The following is a 21,507-nucleotide window of genomic DNA, read 5'->3' as shown; positions in this document are numbered from 1 at the left end:
CACAGTCAATGAAGTACCTTTTAAAATTAATAACTGTTGTAATGTCAATTTGTTGATAGCAATCTCTAATTTCCTGATGTAGACCGTGGCTTAGAAATCATTTATTGTTCAGCTGAGTTCTTAATTTATGATTTCTATCGAGCAATCTGTAATCACCTCCATCCCCACCATCCTCTGCACACCTTCAACTCTGACCTCTTGCGAAACCCCCAATTCTAATTGCTCCACCATTGGTAGCCGTGCCTTCAGCTGCCAAGACCCTAAATTCTGGAATGTTCTCCCTAACCCTCCCCATCTCTCTCTCCTCCATAAGGCGCTCCTTAAAATCTACCTCTTTGACCAAGCTCTGATTACATGTCCTCATATCTCCTTATGTGGCTCAGTGTGTCACATCTTGCTTGAGGTACCTTAGAATGTTTTTGCTCTGTTAAAGGTGCTATATAAATGCAAGTTGTTGTTGCTGCTGCAAGGATCATTGAATCCAAAGAATGAAATCACCAGTCTGAGTGCACTCAGATCAGACAAGTTGTATTGAAATGCCACACACCAATCAAAATACAATGAGCTAGATTTCCAAAAAAATTGAATATTGAAATATTAAAATTAAAATATCTAAAAGTTTTTAAAAGGTCATCAGGATCATTTTAATATTTCCCATGTTGATGAGGGAACAAATATGGGCTTGTTATTAAATTCAGAATTTATACAATATCTTCAGTGGAGCTCTGCACCTCTGCTTACATAAGATCAAATCAGCAATATCTAAATCAAATCCATCTGTCACAGAGTCATCATGTTTTGCAGCACAGAAAGAGGCCCTTCGGCCCATCATGTCTGTCCTGGCCATCATTTTCCAGCACCTGTTCCAAAGCCGTGTGTGCTATGGTGTTTCAAATGCTCATCTAAATACTTCTTAAATGTTGTGAGGTTTGTAGAAAACGAGATAATCCATAAGACCATAAGACCATAATCCGCCATGGATATCTAAGGAAATAAAGGAGGGTATCAAATTGAAAGAAAATGAATACAAAGTGGTAAAGATTAGTGGGAACCTAGAGGATTGGGAAATCATAGAAACCCTACAGTGCAGAAAGAGGCCATTCGGCCCATCGAGTCTGCACCAACCACAATCCCACCCAGGCCCTACCCCCATATCCCTACATATTTACCCGCTAATCCCTCTAACCTACGCATCTCAGGACACGAAGGGGAAATTTTAGCATGGCCAATCAACCTAACCCGCACATTTTTGGACTGAGAGGAAACCGGAGCACCCGGAGGAAACCCACGCAGACACGAGGAGAATGTGCAAACTCCACACAGACAGTGACCCAAGCCGGGAATCGAACCCAGGTCCCTGGAGCTGTGAAGCAGCAGTGCTAACCACTGTGCTACCGTGCCGCCCGATAGAAATCTTTAAAGGTCAGCAGAAAGCTGCAAAAAAACTATAAAGAAAGGTAAGTTGGATTATGAGAGTAAAGTAGCTCAGAATATAAAAACAGAGAGCAAAGGTTTCTACAAATATATAAAATGAAAAAGAGTGGCTAAAGTAAACATTGGTTCTTTAGTGGACAAGAAGGGGGATGTAATAACTGGAAATGAGAAAATGGCTGAGGCATTGAACAGGTATTTTGTGTCAGTCTTCACAGTGGAAGACACAAATAACATGCCAAAAATTGATGACAGGAAGGCTATGGCAGGTGAGAACCTAGAAACTAGCATTATCACGAAAGAGGTAGTGTTGGGCAAGTTAATGGGGCTAAAGGTAGGCAAGTCTCCTGGTCCTGATGGAATGCATCCCAGGGTACTAAAAGAGATGGCGGGAGAAATAGCAAATGCACTTGTGGTAATTTACCAAAATTCGCTGGACTCTGGGGTGGTTCCCGTAAATTGGAAAACAGCAAATGTGACGCCACTGTTTTAAAAAGGAGGTAGACAAAAGGCAGGTAACTATAGGCCGGTTAGCTTAACTTCTGTAGTAGGGAAAATGCTTGAATCTATCATCAAGGAAGAAATAGCGAGACATCTGGATATAAATTGTCCCATTGGGAAGACGCAGCGTGGGTTCATGAAGGGAAGGTCATGTTTGACTAATTTGGTGGAATTCTTTGAGAACATTACATGTGCAGTGGACAATGGGGAACCTGTGGATGTGGTGTATCTGGATTTCCAGAAGGCATTTGACAAGGTGCCGCACCAAAGACTGCTACATAAGATAAAGGTGCACGGTGTTACGGGTAATGTATTAGCATGGATAGAGGATTGGTCAACTAACAGAAAGCAAAGAGTGGAGGTAAATGGGTGTTTTTCTGGTTGGCGATCAGTGACTAGTGGTGTGCCTCAGGGATCAGTGTTGGGACCGCAATTGTTTACGATTTACATAGATGATTTGGAGTTGGGGACCAAGTGTAGTGTGTCAAAATTCGCAGATGACACAAAGATGGGTGGAAGAGCAAAGTGTGCAGAGGACGCCAAAAGTCTGCAAAGGGATATAGATAATCTAAGTGAGTGGGCAAGGGTCTGGTAGATGGAGTACAATGTTGGTAAATGTGAGGTCATCCATTTTGGTAGGAATAACAGCAAAATGAACTATTGTTTAAATGATGAAAAATTGCAGCATGCTGCTGTGCAGAGGGACCTGGGTGTCCTTGTGCAGGAATCTCGAGGAGTTGGTTTTGCAGGTGCAGCAGGTAATTAAGAAGGCAAATGGAATTTTGTCCTTTATTGCTAGAGGGATGGAGTTTAAAAACAGGGAGGCTATGTTGCAGCTGTATAAGGTGCTGGTGAGGCCACACCTGGAGTACTGTGTACAGTTTTGGTCTCCTTACTTGAGAAAGGATATACTGGCACTGGAGGGGGCGCAGAGGAGATTCACTAGGTTGATTCCGGAGTTGAGAGGGTTGGCTTATGAGGAGAGACTGAGTAGACTGGGGCTATACTCATTGGAATTCAGAAGAATGAGGGGAGATCTTATAGAAACATATAAGATTATGAAGGGAATAGATAAGGTAGAAGCAGGGAAGTTGTTTCCACTGGCAGGTGAAACTAGAACTAGGGGGCATGGCCTCAAAATAAGGGGAAGCAGATTTAGGACTGAGTTGAGGAGGAACTTCTTCACACAAGGGGTTGTGAATCTGTGGAATTCCCTGCCCAGTGAAGCAGTTGAGGCTACCTCATTGAATGTTTTTAAGACGAGGATAGATATATTTTTGAACAGTAAAGGAATTGAGGGTTATGGTGAGCGGGCGGGTAAATGGAGTTGAGTCCACAAAAAGATCAGCCACGATCTTATTGAATGGCGGAGCAGGCTCGAGGGGCCAGATGGCAAACTCCTGCTCCTAGTTCTTAACTTAAGTTTTCTGCCTCTACCACCCTTTCAGACAGTGAATTCCTAATTCCCCAAAGGTTTTTCCACAAATCCCCTCTAAATCTCTTGCCCCTTACCTTAAATCTATGCCCCTGGTTATTGACCACTCTACTAAGGTGTTGTGGGGTACCCATGGTGACCGCTACTGCCCAACCTTCAGAAAATACAAGATTCACGAGCAGGTATCTCTGTATAAAGACGTAACTTTATTTAAACCAGCAGCTGCCAGGAGTTCATCAAAGAGTTAAGTCGCTCTGATATACAGCAACAAAACCTCTGCGATGAAGCTAACATATACAATCCAAACCACGTCAATTATGTTTTTATCTTATTAATCATTCCCGCCTTTCAGTAACTTTAAATCAATCATCTTCACAATACACAAATCAACAATAATAACTCAAATACTTAGCCAATCAAATTCCACCCCTCAGCATAATGGTATTTTGTTAGTCTGTGAACTCCTGTCTTGGCTGACCCCATTCCCCGGTTGCCTATTAGCCTAAGATGCTCAGCCCAGAGCTCAAATGAATGTTCTCACGGGTTCCCTTAAAGGTCACTGTCTAACCAGAATAACTAACTCGTGACACCACGACTGGGAGCGTCCATTTTATCCGGACAATGAATAAACCCTATTCATGAAATATGATTAAGTGTTCTAAATCTTCTCCCATCTGAAACTTTACTGATAAAATTTGTATATTTCCAAGGCCCAAATATTCTCTCGAAGCATGGCTTTACCCTAATGATTTTTACCATGATGCCTTGCAGTAAAATGCTTTTTGACTAAAGTGAACAATATTCTTCAAAATCAATATTAATACATTCAAAATATCAGGAAATGTTTTACAATCGTAATCACTTGTTTGAATCAATTACTGCAGCTCATATGTGTGATTTGCTTCTTGTTAGCTCATAAACTTATTTCAAAAATCACTAATTGAATGCTGCTAGTTCTGCTGGTGCCTTAATGTCTGGTTTAAAAATCTTATCACCCCATTAGGGATTCCACTTACATAAGGGGAAAAGTTTTGTTCTAGCTACACGATCTATGTCCTTCATAATTTTGTACACCTCAATCAGATCCCCCTTCGCTTTCTCTGCTCTAAGGAAACAACCCCAGCCTAACCAGCCTCTCTTCATAGCTGAAACACTCCAGCCCAGGCAACATCCTGGTGGATCTCCTCTGCACCCTTTCTAATACACTCACATCCTTCCTATAGTATGATGACCAGAACTGCACACAGTACTCTAGCTGTAGCCTAACCAGCATTTTATACAGCTCCGTCATAGGAACCTCCCTGTTCCTATATTTTACGCCTCAGCTAATAAATGCAAATACCCCATTTGCCTTAACCACTTTATCTACCTGTCCTGTGGCCTTCAGGGATCTTTGGACATGTGTCCCAAGATCCTTCTGGCCCTCTGTACTTCCTTGCATTGTACTGTTCAGTGTGTATTCCCTTGCCTTGCTAGTCCTCCCAAAATGCTTCACCTTTCCATCACGTTCTCAAGCAGATCCTAACTTGAGTGTCCCATACAAGATTGTTGAGCTGCTTCACTCGAGAATGACTGAGATGCTTCCCGTTACTTTCCTCATGGATATCCCCCATCGAGGATCTCCTGGATGGATATTCCAGCCTCTGTTCACCAGAGTTATTTGGATTGGGCCATCCTGCTTACTGCTTTCTGAATCGGGAATGCTCACAGTGTTGTGGGGATAAAATGGCCGGACTCCTTTCAGCCTGAGAAGTATAAGTGCAGCAATTTATAAATGGGTGACCAGAAAATACCTAAAGGTGATTCTATAATTACTTGCATAAATGTGGGAACCACAGGTTGAAGATCAGAATATTTGGAGAGGCCTAATGAATGTTAAACTCTAGTAGCCACACGTGTGAAGGCAGTAATAGCCAATATTGCTTTCTCTTGGACAACAGACCTCCGAGGAAGAATTATTTACCAACAATGAAGAAAGCCCGGCCTTTGTCGAGTTTCTGGAACTGTTGGGAGAGAAAGTTGAGCTGCAGGATTTCAAAGGGTGAGTGCTTATTTGATGCTATATATATTGAATCCAATGATTACTGAAGAGATGATATTCTATTGGGAGATTCTGCACCTGGGCAGGTCTGGAACCAAGGTCCCAGGGGGAGTGTTTGCAAATGCTGTTGGGGAGGGTTTAAACTAATGTGGCAGGAGGATGGGAACCGATGCAGGAAGTCAGAGGGAAGTAAAGTGGGGACAGAAACGAAAGGCAGTAAAGGGAAAAGTGGAAGGCAGAGAAACCAAGGACAAAAATCAAAAAAGGCCACAGTATATCATAATTCTATGAGGGCAATAAATGCCAAAAAACAAGCCTGAAGGCTCTGTCTCAGTGTGAGGAGCATTTGTAATAAGGTGGATGAATTAACTGCACAGACAGTCATTAACGGATATGATGTAATTGGGATCACGGAGACCTGGCTCCAGCGTGACCAGGGATGGGAAATCAACATCCAGGGGTATTCAATATTGAGGAAAGATAGAAAGGAAAGGAAACGATAGGACCAAACCATACTATAGGAAGGAGTGGGAAAGGAAGGAGAGGGAGTGGGGTAGCATTGTTAGTTAAAGAGATTAATGCAATAGTAAAGGAGGACATTAGCCTGGACGATATGAAAACTGTATGGGTGGAGCTGCAGAATATCAAAGAACAAAACAGTAGTAATGAGGTTGGGAATGACAGTAAGCAAGAAATTAGTGATGCGTGAGTAAGGGTACAGCAGTCATTATGGGTGACTTCAATCTGCATATTGATTGGGCTCACCAAACTGGTAATAATGTGATGGAAGAGGATTTGTTGGATTGTATACGGGATGGTTTTCTCGACCAATATGTTGGGGAACCAACTAGAGAGCAGGCCATCCTAGACTGGGAACTGTGTAATGAGAGAGGATTAATTAGAAAATTTGTGGTGCGAGATCCTGTGGGGAAGAATGACCAGAGTACGGTATTCTTCATTAAGATGGAGAGTGACACAGTTAAGTCTGAGACTAGGTTCTGAACTTGAGGAAAGCTAACTTTGATGGTATGAGATGGGCATTGACTAGGATAAGCTGGCAAAGGATACTTGAGAGGTTGACAGTGGATCGGCAATGGCAGACATTTAAAGAACACAAGGATGAACTTCAACAACTGTACATCCCTGCCTGGCACAAGAGTAAAACGGGGAAGTTGGCCCATCCGTGGCTAACAAGGGAAATCGGGGATAGTGTTAAAGCCAAAGAGGAGCATATAAATTGGCCTGAAAAAGCAGCAAACCTGAGGACTGGAAGAAATTTAAAATCCAGCAGTGGAGGACAAAGGGTTGAATTCAGAAGGGGAAAATAAAATACAAGAATGCATAAAAACTGACTGCAAAAGCTTCTATAGATATGTGAAGAGAAAAAGACCAGTGAAGACAAATGTAGGTCCCTTACAGTTAGAATCAGCTGAATTCACACTGGGCAACAAGGAGATGGCAGACCAGCTGAACAAATACTTTGGATTTCACTAAGGAGGACACAAATAATCTTCCAGAAATACTCAGGGTCAGAGAGTCTAGCATGAAGGAGGAACTAAAAGAAATCCTTATTCGTCAGGAAATTGTATTGGGGAAATTGCTGGGATTAAAACCCAATAAATCCCCAGGGCCTGATGCTCTGCATCCCAGAGTACTGAAGGAAGTGGCCCTAGAAATAGTGGATGCATTGGTGATCATTATCCAGCATTCCATAGACTCTGGAAGAGTTCCAGTGGATTGGAGGGCAGCTAATGTAACCCCACTTTTTAAAAAAGGAGGGAGAGAGAAAACAGGGAATTATAGACCGGTTAGCCTGACATTGGTGGTGGGGAAAATGCTGGAGTCAATTATTAAGGATGTATAAACTGAGCATTTGGAAAGCGGTGACAGGATTGGTCCAAGTCAGCAAAGATTCACTAAAGAGAAATCGTGCTTGACAAATCTGGAATTTTTTGAGGATGTGACCAGTAGAGTGGACAAGGGTGAACCAGTGGATGTTGTGAATCTGGACTTTCAAAAGGCTTTTGACAAGGTCCCACACAAGAGATTAGTGAGCAAAGTTAAAGCTCGTGGTATTGGGGGCAACGTATTGACATGGATAGAGAACTGGTTGGCAGATAGGAAGCAGAGAGTGGGAATAAAAGGGTCCTTTTCAGAGTGGCAGGCAGTGACTAGTGGGGTACTGCAGGGTTCAGTGCTGGGACCCCAGCTATTCACAATATATATTAATGACTTGGACGAAGGAATTGAATGCAATATCTCCAAATTTGCAGACGACACTAAGCTGGGTGGCAGTGTGTGCTGTGAGGAGGATGCGAAGAGGCTGCAGGGTGACTTGGACAGGTTGGCTGAGTGGGCAAATACTTGGCAAATGCAACATAATGTGGATAATATGAGGTTATCCACTTTGGTGGCAAAAACAGGAAGGAAGATTATTATCTGAATGGTGGCAGTTTAGGAAAAGGGGAAGTGCAACGTGACCTGGGTGTCATGGTGGAACAGTCGCTGAAGGTTGGAATGCAGGTACAGCAGGCGGTGAGGGAAGCTAATGGCATGCTGGCCTTCATAGCAAGAGGATTTGAGTATCGGAGTAATGATGTCTTGCTGCAGTTATATAGGGCCTTGGTGAGGCCACACCTTGAGTATTGTGTGCAGTTTTAGTCTCCTAGTCTGAGGAAGGACATTCTTGCTTTTGAGAAGGCAAGTGAAGGTTCACCAGACTGATTCCTGGAATGGCAGGATTGACATATGAAGAGAGACTGGATCGACTGGGTTTGTACTCACTGGAGTTTAGAAGAATGAGAGGGGATCTCATAGAATCATAGAATCCTGATGGGACTGAACAGGCTAGATACGGGAAGAATGCTCCTGATATTGGGGAAGTGCAGAACTAGGGGTCACAGTCTAAGAATAAGGGGTAAGCCATTCAGGACTGAGATGTGGAAGAACGTCTTCACTCAGAGTTGTGAACCTGTGGAATTCTCTACCACAGAAAGCTGTTGGGGCCAGTTTGTTAGATATGTTCAAGGGGGAGCTGGAAGTGGCCATTGTGGCTAAAGGGGTCAAGGGGTATGGAGAGAAAGTGGGAGTGCGATACTGAAAGTGCATGATCAGCCATGATCATATTGAATGGTGGGGCAGGCTCAAAGGGCCGAATGGCCTCCTCTTGCTCCTATTTTCTATGTTTCTATGACACTGACTATATGTCCAAACAGCCAGTGTTTGGTAATTTGAGGGATGAAATTGTTGCCATTTCTAACATTGGAGAAAAACTGGACTGGTGTACAATCTGTGAGAAATGTACCAACAAGCTAACCGTTCTGTTTCATGTTTCTTTGAGAATTCATACCCGGCTCCTTTAAACTTCGCTTAAAGAACCCGAGTTATATCGCGGGGAAATTAGCTGGTTTGTACTCTCTGAAGGCCAATCGGAATGAATCTGGGCATGATTACACCACACTGGAGGCTCTGGAAATAGGGAATGTGACAACCCAGAGTACAAAGTTACTGATACACTCGACCAGGAGCTACCCAATGGAGTGTGACTGTACACCTGAGCCTGAGTGGGGGCAAGTGGAGAGGCTCTGAGGAAAATAGGAACAAACATAGAAACTAGAAGCAGGAGGAGGCCATTCGGCCCTTCAAGCCTGCTCTGCCATTCATTTTGATCATGGCTGATCATCAAATTCAATATCCTGATCCACCACCTTCCCCTCCATATCCCTTGATCCCTTTAGCCCCAAGAGCTATTTCTAATTTCTTGTTGAAATCGCACAATGTTTTGGTCTCAACTACATTCTGTGCAGTGAATTCCACACATTCACCACCCTCTGGGTGAAGAAATTTCTCCTCACCTCAGTTCTAAAAGGTTTACCCCTTATCCTCAAACTATGACCCCTAGTTCTGGACTCCCCCACCATTGGGAACATTCTTTCTGAATCTACCCTGTCTAACCCTGTTAGAATTTTATAAGTTTCTATGAGATCCCCTCTCACTCTTCTCAACTCCAGTGAATATAATCCTAACTGACTTAGTCTCTCCTCATATGACAGACCTGCCATCCCAGGAATCAGCCTGGTAAACCTTCGCTGTGCTCCCTCTATATCAGAGACATGGGGCCACTCAGAGCTGGTCTGTAATTAGACTCTGTCTGATCTGCATTTATCCATTTTGATTCTGTACCTTTCAATATCCTTATCTAAAATTGGAAATCTCCAATTGACCTCCAACTTTTTGGGTGGCATTTCCAGATTTTTACTGTCCTCTGTGTGAAAAAATTCCTGACAATATTTTGGAATGATCTGGCTCTAATGTTAAGGTTTTACTCTGATCTGAACTCTTTTTCTTTCTCCCTCACCCCCTTTCTATCTATCTATCCATCCATCTATTACACCAAATTCTTTCATCACTTTATGCATCTCAGTTATAATCATCCTTAGCTGGAGAGAAGCTAATTGAACCTACACTAAAATAAAAATAAAATACTGCAGATGCTGGAAATCTGAAATACAAAGAGAAAATGCTGGAAAAACTCAGGGTCTTTACCAGCTGTCCCCATAATTTAATCGTTTAGTTTTAATTTTAATTATAAGCATCTTAACCTGAGTGGGGGTAGCAGTTGTGGGGGTAAATACATTTTTTATCTGCCATTTTAGCATTGATGCAAATGCATTCAAGATAAACCGGTTACAAAATGATACAAGTGAATGTGATGTGAATGATGCATTGGAATGTTTGTATTATGTTGACGATATTTTATGAATGTGCATTGTTATAACCTCACCCTTTGTTCCTCAGATTCCGGGGAGGCCTTGATGTTGCTCACGGCCAAACAGGGATAGAGTCAACTTATTGCACATTCAGGAGCAAAGAGATAATGTTCCACGTTTCCACAAAGCTCCCATATACTGAAGGTGATGCACAGCAAGTAAGTCTCTCTATATAGACTGGGAATGTTACGCTGAGGGAAGGATTGGGAGTGTTACGCTGAGGGAAGGATTGGGAGTGTTACGCTGAGGGAAGGATTGGGAGTGTTACGCTGAGGGAAGGATTGGGAGTGCTACGCTGAGGGAAGGATTGGGAGTGCTACGCTGAGGGAAGGATTGGGAGTGCTACGCTGAGGGAAGGATTGGGAGTGCTACGCTGAGGGAAGGATTGGGAGTGCTACGCTGAGGGAAGGATTGGGAGTGCTACGCTGAGGGAAGGATTGGGAGTGCTACGCTGAGGGAAGGATTGGGAGTGCTACGCTGAGGGAAGGATTGGGAGTGCTACGCTGAGGGAAGGATTGGGAGTGCTACGCTGAGGGAAGGATTGGGAGTGCTACGCTGAGGGAAGGATTGGGAGTGCTACGCTGAGGGAAGGATTGGGAGTGCTACGCTGAGGGAAGGATTGGGAGTGCTACGCTGAGGGAAGGATTGGGAGTGCTACGCTGAGGGAAGGATTGGGAGTGCTACGCTGAGGGAAGGATTGGGAGTGCTACGCTGAGGGAAGGATTGGGAGTGCTACGCTGAGGGAAGGATTGGGAGTGCTACGCTGAGGGAAGGATTGGGAGTGCTACGCTGAGGGAAGGATTGGGAGTGCTACGCTGAGGGAAGGATTGGGAGTGCTACGCTGAGGGAAGGATTGGGAGTGCTACGCTGAGGGAAGGATTGGGAGTGCTACGCTGAGGGAAGGATTGGGAGTGCTACGCTGAGGGAAGGATTGGGAGTGCTACGCTGAGGGAAGGATTGGGAGTGCTACGCTGAGGGAAGGATTGGGAGTGCTACGCTGAGGGAAGGATTGGGAGTGCTACGCTGAGGGAAGGATTGGGAGTGCTACGCTGAGGGAAGGATTGGGAGTGCTACGCTGAGGGAAGGATTGGGAGTGCTACGCTGAGGGAAGGATTGGGAGTGCTACGCTGAGGGAAGGATTGGGAGTGCTACGCTGAGGGAAGGATTGGGAGTGCTACGCTGAGGGAAGGATTGGGAGTGCTACGCTGAGGGAAGGATTGGGAGTGCTACGCTGAGGGAAGGATTGGGAGTGCTACGCTGAGGGAAGGATTGGGAGTGCTACGCTGAGGGAAGGATTGGGAGTGCTACGCTGAGGGAAGGATTGGGAGTGCTACGCTGAGGGAAGGATTGGGAGTGCTACGCTGAGGGAAGGATTGGGAGTGCTACGCTGAGGGAAGGATTGGGAGTGCTACGCTGAGGGAAGGATTGGGAGTGCTACGCTGAGGGAAGGATTGGGAGTGCTACGCTGAGGGAAGGATTGGGAGTGCTACGCTGAGGGAAGGATTGGGAGTGCTACGCTGAGGGAAGGATTGGGAGTGCTACGCTGAGGGAAGGATTGGGAGTGCTACGCTGAGGGAAGGATTGGGAGTGCTACGCTGAGGGAAGGATTGGGAGTGCTACGCTGAGGGAAGGATTGGGAGTGCTACGCTGAGGGAAGGATTGGGAGTGCTACGCTGAGGGAAGGATTGGGAGTGCTACGCTGAGGGAAGGATTGGGAGTGCTACGCTGAGGGAAGGATTGGGAGTGCGACGCTGAGGGAAGGATTGGGAGTGCGACGCTGAGGGAAGGATTGGGAGTGCTACGCTGAGGGAAGGATTGGGAGTGCTACGCTGAGGGAATGGGTATGTGCTCATTCTTAAGGTTCAGGGCCTGTTCTGTGGACAGTATTGAGCAGACATTTAACCCATTGAAATATATCAGTGTTTTCTCTCCCCTATCTCCGAAGAGTCCTGACGGTTAAATGGGTAAGTCTATCGCTTGGCATTGTATATGCTACATGAGCAGCCATCAGGTACGCTCGCAAAACTGTACATAGTGAGCTGTCCTCATTGACCCTGGAGTGTGAATTGTGTGGTTGGGGGGAGGGGGGGTAGGGGAGATAATGATGCGCTGCTGGTCTCTGGTTTGATGCTGGTCCGTAAATTAGAAAAAATTGACAAATGGACTGCTCCTGCCTGTGGGACAGTAACCAATTGTAAAACACTGGCCTAAAACACTTGCACTCAACCCTGGAACACCTAGATAACAAGGACACTTATGCCAGACTTCTATTTATTGACTACAGCTCCGCCTTCAACACTATTATTCCCACGAAACTCATCTCCAAACTCCGTGGCCTGGGCCTCGGCACCTCCCTCTGCAGCTGGATCCTGAACTTCCTAACTCACAGACCACAATCAGTAAGGATAGGCAATAACACCTCCTCCACAATCATCCTCAACACTGGTGCCCCACAAGGCTGTGTTCTCAGCCCCTATACACTTACGACTATGAGGCCAAATTCCCCTCCAATTCGATTTTCAAGTTTGCTGATGACACCACCGTAGTGGGTCGGATCTCAAACAATGACGAGACAGAGTACAGGAATGAGATAGAGAATCTGGTGAACTGGTGCAGCAACAGTAATCTCTCCCTCAATGTCAACAAAACGAAGGAGATTGTCATCGACTTCAGAAAGCGTAAAGGAGAACATGTCCCTGTCCACATCAACGGGGGCGAAGTAGGAAGAGTCGAGAGCTTCAGGTTTTTAGGTGTCCAGATCACCAACAACCTGTCCTGGTCCTCCCATGTGGACACTATAGTTAAGAAAGCCCACCGACGCCTCTACTTTCTCAGAAGACTAAGGAAATTTGGCATGTCAGCTACGACTCTCACCAACTTTTACAGATGCACCATAGAAAGCATCCTTTCTGGTTGTATCACAGCTTGGAATGGCTCCTGCTCTGCCCAAGACCACAAGGAACTACAAAAGGTCGTGAATGTAGCCAAATCCATCATGCAAACCAGCCTCCCATCCACTGACTCCGTCTACACTTCCCACTGCCTCAGCAAAGCAGCCAGCATAATTAAGGACCCCACGCACCCCAGGCATTCTCTCTTCCACCTTCTTCCTTCGGGAAAAAGATACAAAAGTGTGAGGTCATGTACCAACTGGCTCAAGAACAGCTTCTTCCCTGCTGCTGTCAGACTTTTGAATGGACTTAGCTTGCATTAAGTTGATCTTTCTCTACACCCTAGCTATGATTGTAACACCACATTCTGCACTCCCTCCTTTCCTTCTCTATGAACAGTATGCTTTGTCAGTATAGCACGCAAGAAACAATACTTTTCACTGTATGTTAATACATGTGATAATAATAAATCAAATCAAATCAAATGAGGGTGAAATGACAAAAGGAACAATATCCTGTTTAACCGTTAAATTAAAGCGTGCCTATTTATAATTTAATCTATTCTAAGAAATGGGTCAGAATGCTGGAGAAACTATTTTGTGAAGTTTTTCATCATTTTGCTCAAGCATCATCTGGTCTGAACTCTCTGTTTTAGCGATTTTTTTATAAACAATTCTTTCCTGGGATTTCGTCACTGGCAAAGCTTGTCCTTGAACTGAGTGGCTTTTTGGGCCATTTCAAAAGGTAGTCTAGAGTCAGCCACATTGCTGTGGCTCTGGAGTCACAGGTAAGCCAGACTGGGTAGGGACAGCAGATTTCCTTCCCTAAGGGACATTAGTAAACCAGATGGGTTTTTACAACAATCGATGATAGTTCACAGTCATCGTTCCTGAGACTAGCTTTCAATTCCAGACGTAATAATTGATTTATATTCCACCAGCTGCCACGGTGGGGTATGAGCCCCTGTCTCTATAACATTAACCTGGACCTTGGGATTATTAATCCAGTGACACTGCCACCACATACCTTCTCCCCCTAAATGTGTGGAATTATTTTGCCTCACCAGCCAGTCTAATATTTTCAGGCATGTCTCTGTGAGAGTTTAGCACTTAATTCATTGTGGAATGAATAGTAGTGAGCCTGTCACAGGAATTATTAATTATAACATAATTAATGAATTGACACATGATAAAGAAAGCAGAGCAGGTGATGTGTTGTGACTGTAGAATGTGGCAGTTCCAGGACACCTGTGTGATCCAGGGAGAACATGCCTACACTCAGTTTTTGTGACTTAAAGAGAGTTGGTTCAGAGTCGATGTGCTTCAGGTGCTATGACACATCAGGGAGGGGGAATGTTACCTAGATACTTTGTTCAAGAAGGCAGTCACACCCTTTAGGCTAAAGTTGTCTGATTTGGTCAGTTATCAGGGACAGGAGCGTGTGACTGAGTGTGGCAGGAGACCCAGAGGTAGAAGTCGAGAAACCTCAGCTTTTGCAGTTGTTGAACAGGCTCGAGGTGCTTGGAGCCTTACTGGGTGAGAGTAGGGGCTGCAAGGTCAGTGAGTGAACTGATCACGGCACCATGGTCCAGGAAACCATTCCAGCAGGGAAACTAATCAGGAATTCCTAACAAAATGGATGAATTATCAGCACAGACTGAGGTCAGTATGTCTGAGCTGATGGCCATTGCAGAGACAATGGTTGCAGAGTGACCAAGGCACAGCAAAACATGAGCTGCTGTGCTGATGCCTATTCCACTCCAACTCCTACTGTTTCTGTGATAAGTCAGCTTCTTGGTTTTAAAGAAGAATGTTCCACACGAGTGACACAGTGCTGTAGTGTTGACATGAATGAACAATGTGTGAATGAATTCAAAAGACAAGATGTGTTATTGGGCTGATACTGTGTCATCAACCACCAGAAATATAACTGAGCACTTATCAATATGTTTGATATTCGCAAATATATTTATACATTTACAAACTTATTAATTGCTTGTTTTTTGTTCAGCTTCAAAGAAAACGACACATAGGAAATGACATTGTTGCCATAGTCTTCCAGGACGAAAATACCCCTTTTGTGCCAGATATGATTGCCTCAAACTTCCTACATGCTTACATCGTTGTCCAGGTGGAAAACCCCTGCAGTAACAACATTGTTTACAAGGTAAATGCAGTCTGTAGCCGTGCTCTCAGTTTGCTGACGATACTGGCTTTCTTATTAAAGGGAAGCAAATGCTAACTCTTTAAATTCAGGCCTTCAGTGCAAAGATCTCATTCCTAAATGGTCACTCTCAGGAATATTACTCTGTGATGATTTGCCTTAAGTTCAATAAATTCCAGAGTGAGAAATTATTAAATGCCTCTTTTACGGTGTTCCGGTTGCTGGGATCTGTCCAATAGACAGAACTAGAAAGAAGGTACAGTATTAGGTCCCAACTCCAGCAACCCCCTACAGCCCAGGGAGCTCCAAACACAGCCTTCGGGGTGATGTGAGAGTCATGTAAACCCTGTGTTTTCTTTTGATTAAAGACCACCGACCTAGTTGATGTTCATGATGTGGAGATGCCAGCATTGGACTGGGGTGGGCACAGTAAGGAGTTTCACAACACCAGGTTAAAGTCTAACAGGTTTGTTTGGAATCACGAGCTTTCGGAGAGCTGCTCCTTCCTCAGGTGAGTGCTCATCAAACTTCATCACACTCACCTGATGAAGGAGCAGCGCTCCGAAAGCTCATGATTCCAGATAACCCTGTTGGGCTTTAACCTGGTGTTGGGAGACTTCTTGCTAGTTGATGTTGAAGGTAAAGCCCACTATTTGGCTTCAGCAGACATGCTATACGGAGAGAGAACTGAACAAGGGAGTATCCCCCTGATTACTATTCAACAAATCTGACTGGAAATGTGTGTATGAGCAGATCATTTATGAGACACTACCCGGTCTGTCAAGGATGCTCCAAATGGTGAAGAAACCCATTGATGCTCATCAGCTGGGTTCACATATAAAGAAGAGTCTCTTGGCGAGGAAGCAGAGGGTGGCAATCATTGCCAATGCTTACATTAACCTTTTCAAAAAGGTGAAACTCAGAAAAAGAAGAGGAAATAGAAAACGTAATAAATTGACCACAACTATTCTGTTCCTCTGCCCCAGTCAGACTCGATGACAGAGACAGAGGAGGATGCCAATGTTGTACAAATGATCAACGACAAGAGGAGTGGCTGGGGTCATGTCTCCTGGTGGAGATGTGTTCTAATTCCACACACGATTAAAATCTATGGTTAGAGTTTCTCAACAGCCACGCATTGTCCCTTTATTGATACAGCATAACATCCAACACACTCTGGCAAAGCCAGGAAAACAGTGAAACCAAATTAATACCATTGAATACTTTCTTATCATAAAGAATTGAAAAATATCTGCAATTCACAGAGATTTAATTGCAAACATCTTTACTTCACTCGCACATATCGCCAGTGGGCCCTTGTGTTATTGGCTGCTTTATTCAAGACTGTTAATCATCTGGTTAACTTGCAGAAGATCACCTTTCCTGCTTCTATGTATTAAACTGTCCAATCAACTCCTCTGTTTCCCAGGTCTCAGTCACAGCAAGAGATGATGTTCCGTTTTTTGGGCCAGCACTTCCTGATCCAGCCTTGTTTCGAAAGGTAACTGGTTTAACCAAATCTTAATCACTTTGAACTTGACACTGATACGTACAAACAGCTAAAGAATTGGTGTGGAATTACCTCGCTGTCTATTGGCTCATGGATTTCACTCTTAATTGATGATTTTTTTCCAACTTTCGATCTTGGAGATGTTAAAAACAAGACCCTGAATTTGTGTATAATACACAACAAGTCTGTGTGCGGCGAACACCATGTATTGCAGCATTGTCGCAAAGGAATCCTCACACCATCAGCTGGGCTATAATAACATCAGCAAACATGGGTATCTCTCTTGAGTGAAAACCTCTCACAGAACCATAAACCACTGCCATCCTGCACTGCTATGATATTTTTCTGACCACTGATGGACAGATTTCAGTATAATATTTAAAAGTTTGCTATTCTTGGTACTGTTGCAGAATCCCAGCTACGACGGACAGTCAAGGCCTCTGTTAGTGAACCAACAGATTGATATTTGCTATTACAGTATTGACATTGCAGACTGTTTTGAAATGGTTGTCATCCTGAGGCTGCCAATGCTTTCATATTCATCTATTTGTGTTTCAACAACAACTTGCTTTTACTTAGCACCTTTAATGCAGTAACATATTCCAAGGCACTCCACACGAGTTTTACCAAACAACATTTGACGCTGTGCCACATTAAGAGATATTAGAAACAAATGACCAAAAGCATAGTCAAAGAATTAGGTTTTAGAACCATAGAATCCCTACAGTGCAGGAGGAGGCCATTCAGCCCATCACGTCTGCGCCAAGTCTCTGAAAGAGCATCTTATTCAGGCTCACTCCCACCCTATCCCCATTACCCTGTGCATTTAGCATGGCCAATCCACCTAACCCGCACATCTTTGGACTGTGGGAGGAAACCGGAGCACCTGGAGGAAACCCACGCAGACAAGGGAGAATGCGCAAACTCCACACAGACAGTGACCCAAGGCCAGAATTGAATCCAGTTCCCTAGCGCTGTGAGGCAGCAGTGCTAACCACTGTGTCGCTGTGAGGCAGCAGTGCTAACCACTGTGCCACCGTGCCGCTGTGAGGCAGCAGTGCTAACCAGAGTGTGGCGACTAGGGGAATTTCACAGTAACCCCATTGCAATGTTAATGTAAGCCTTACTTGTGACTAATAAATTAACTTTAACTTTCCAGCCGGTCCCCCCCCCCCCCCCCACCCTCCTCCTCCATCCTATTTCTGAGACCCTTCCTGGCCACCTCACGCGCACTGCACTGCCACCATATATCCGGTGGGTGTGTGTGTGTGTGATGGGATGAGAAGGCACTATAATGTGGGCAGTTGGGACAGGTGATTTTAGTAAGATGTGGATTATATTTTCTCAAGAGTCTTCAGCTTCGAGTACTAAAGAGAATAATCAGAGTTCAACATTTTTTTTAAGCTGATTTAAACATAGAAGAAACGTAGAAACATAGAAAAACTACAGCACAAAACTGGCCCTTCGGCCCCACAAGTTGTACCGAACATATCCCTACCTTTTAGGCCTACCTATAACCCTCCATCCTATTAAGTCCCATGTATTCATCCAGGAGTCTCTTAATAGAAACATAGAAAAACTACAGGAATTTGCAGGAATGTATTATCTAAAAAGACTTAGACTTAGACTTAGAACAGTACAGCACAGAACAGGCCCTTCGGCCCACTATGTTGTGCCGAGCTTTATCTGAAACCAAGATCAAGCTATCCCACTCCCTATCATCCTGGTGTGCTCCATGTGCCTATCCAATAGCCGCTTAAATGTTCCTAAAGTGTCTGACTCCACTATCACTGCAGGCAGTCCATTCCACACCCCAACCACTCTCTGAGTAAAGAACATACCTCTGATATCCTTCCTATATCTCCCACCATGAACCCTATAGTTATGCCCCCTTGTAATAGCTCCATCCACCCGAGGAAATAGTCTTTGAACGTTCACTCTATCTATCCCCTTCATCATTTTATAAACCCCTATTAAGTCTCCCCTCAACCTCCTCCGCTCCAGAGAGAACAGCCCTAGCTCCCTCAACCTTTCCTCATAAGACCTACCCTCCAAACCAGGCAGCATCCTGGTAAATCTCCTCTGCACTCTTTCCAGCGCTTCCACATCCTTCTTATAGTGAGGTGACCAGAACTGCCCACAATGTTCCAAATGTGGTCTCACCAAGGTCCTGTACAGTTGCAGCATAACCCCACGGCTCTTAAACTCCAAACCCCTGTTAATAAAAGCTAACACACTATAGGCCTTCTTCACAGCTCTATCCACTTGAGTGGCAACCTTTAGAGATCTGTGGATATGGACCCCAAGATCTCTCTGTTCCTCCAGAGTCTTCAGAACCCTACCTTTGACCCTGTAATCCACATTTAAATTAGTCCTACCAAAATGAATCACCTCACGTTTATCAGGGTTAAACTCCATCTGCCATTTTTCAGCCCAGCTTTGCATCCTATCTATGTCTCTTTGCAGCCTACAACAGCCCTCCACCTCATCCACTACTCCACCAATCTTGGTGTCATCAGCAAATTTACTGATCCACCCTTCAGCCCCCTCCTCTAAGTCATTAATAAAAATCACAAATAGCAGAGGACCAAGCACTGATCCCTGTGGCACTCCGCTAGCAACCTGCCTCCAGTCCGAGAATTTTCCATCCACCACCACCCTCTGTCTTCGATCAGACAGCCAGTTACCTATCCAATCAGCCAACTTTCCCTCTATCCCACACCTCCTTACTTTCATCGTAAGCCGACCATGGGGGACCTTATCAAACGCCTTACTAAAATCCATGTATATGACATCAACTGCCCTACCTCCATCAACGCACTTAGTTACCTCCTCAAAAAATTCAATCAAATTTGTGAGGCACGACTTGCCCTTCACGAATCCGTGCTGACTATCCCGGATTAATCCGCATCTTTCTAAATGGTCGTAATTCGCATCCCTAAGGACCTTTTCCATCAACTTACCAACCACTGAAGTAAGACTAACCGGCCTATAATTACCAGGGTCATTTCTATTCCCTTTCTTAAACAGAGGAACAACATTCACCACTCTCCAGTCCTCTGGCACCATCCCCGTGTAAGAAGTTTAACAACACCAGGTTAAAGTCCAACAGGTTTATTTGATAGCAAAAGCCACACAAGCTTTCGGAGCTCCAAGCCCCTTCTTCAGGCGAGTGGGAATTCTGTTCACAAACAGGGACCTATCTGGAACCTATCTGAAACTGGAACCTATCAAAACCTGTTTGTGAACAGAATTCCTACTCACCTGAAGAAGGGGCTTGGAGCTCCGAAAGCTTGTGTGGCTTTTGCTACCAAATAAACCTGTTGGACTTTAACCTGGTGTTGTTAAACTTCTTACTGTGTTTACCCCAGTCCAACGCCGGCATCTCCACATCATGACTACCATCCCCGTGGACCGTGAGGACCCAAAGATCAAAGGCTCTGCAATCTCATCCCTTCCCTCCCACAGAATCCTAGGATATATTTCATCAGGCCCAGGGGACTTATCGACCTTCAGTTTATTCAAAACTGCTAGTACATCCTCCCTCTGAACATCTACTTCCTCCAGCCTATTAGCCTGTAACACCTTCTCTTCCTCAAAAACATGATGTATTAAACAATTCTGTTCTCCCTCTGTATTCAGCTTCACTCTATTTTTTTTCATATTTTACCAGGGTCCTGAATTTCAGGAGTTCCTGCTCACAAAACTCATCAATGCAGAATATGCTTGCTATAAAGCGGAAAAGTTTTCTAAATTAGAGGTAAGCTCCGATTTTTTTCAGATCCTACATAGTGTGAGTCTCTGTGAACTCTGACACTGAGCTGAGAGTGAGCGTGACAACACAAAAGGATAAGTTAATGTATCCATTGTGTATAATTAACTTCAAATATTCACAAACATTTCAATTTAAGCGTGCAAGATCATCTATTTCCTCAGAAAAGCAGAATGAGAGTTGTTGTTTATGATTTTGAAAAGAACGGATTGCTGAAAGGAATAAAGTGCAGGTCCTGGGGAATGATGGGAAATATGGGATGAATTGGGTAACTCTGTCTAAGAGCTGAGAGGATGGGCTGAATGGCCTCCTATGCTGTATGATTCCATGAAAAAAAGACAATCGGTAGAAGCTGCTGGTGTTGCTCACAAGGGATACGGGCCGGAGGTTTCCTGTCCATGCCGGCAGGATTCTCCGATCCCTCTGGACATTTGGCTGAACGCCAAATTTTCCGTCCTCTCTCGCAGCGGCGATGGGGTGTGAATGGCCGGAAAATCCCTGGCATGGCTTTTGGAAGATTGTGGATGTTTCGTAATGAATACATTGCTGTTGTGAATCTGAGACACAGGAACAATGTTTGGTCTGCAATTGACCTGATTGGGGGTTGAGTTTAAGGGTAACTCAGAGTTTAAATTCACTGTGCAGGTGTGATATTTGGTCAGTGCTGGAACCTATCAAAATCTGAGGAACATCCGAGTTGGAAGCAGGATAATGTAGCACCAATGTCTAAACATTTGCACTTTCCAGGAGTGGAAATCTCGGTGAAGTTTTCTCTCCAGGTGAAGTTGAGGGCGATTGTAATGCTTCCACCCACGCCCACAGTAAGGTCAGGTGACTTGGTGCACAAGTCAGATTCCTGCTCCCCTATCAAGCTGTTAAATAGAATGGACCCGAAATAGAATGATCAGGAAATGAGAAATCTAGCTTGTCAAATTAAACCCGAGATGACCAATTGACTACCGGAAATAGGTCCTGGGTGGCATTGTGGTCGGTG

General features: G+C 44.5%; 1 protein-coding gene across 6 annotated transcripts in view; it reads left to right on the top strand.

The window, feature by feature from the left end:
• Positions 1-21,507, top strand: part of LOC144509679 (rap1 GTPase-activating protein 1-like) — a 220,362-nt gene that overhangs the window by 135,253 nt on the left and 63,602 nt on the right. For all 6 annotated transcript variants that reach the window (XM_078238454.1, XM_078238455.1, XM_078238457.1 and 3 more), the window contains 5 exons: positions 5,308-5,408; positions 10,206-10,335; positions 15,079-15,234; positions 16,661-16,732; positions 20,415-20,501. In XM_078238454.1, the coding sequence (XP_078094580.1) occupies positions 5,308-5,408; positions 10,206-10,335; positions 15,079-15,234; positions 16,661-16,732; positions 20,415-20,501 (546 nt within the window). The remainder of the gene's footprint in view (positions 1-5,307; positions 5,409-10,205; positions 10,336-15,078; positions 15,235-16,660; positions 16,733-20,414; positions 20,502-21,507) is intronic.

Source organism: Mustelus asterias, chromosome 22 (genome assembly GCF_964213995.1).
Source record: "Mustelus asterias chromosome 22, sMusAst1.hap1.1, whole genome shotgun sequence".
Lineage (NCBI taxonomy): Eukaryota > Metazoa > Chordata > Chondrichthyes > Carcharhiniformes > Triakidae > Mustelus > Mustelus asterias.
This window is presented reverse-complemented; position numbering and strand designations above follow the sequence as displayed.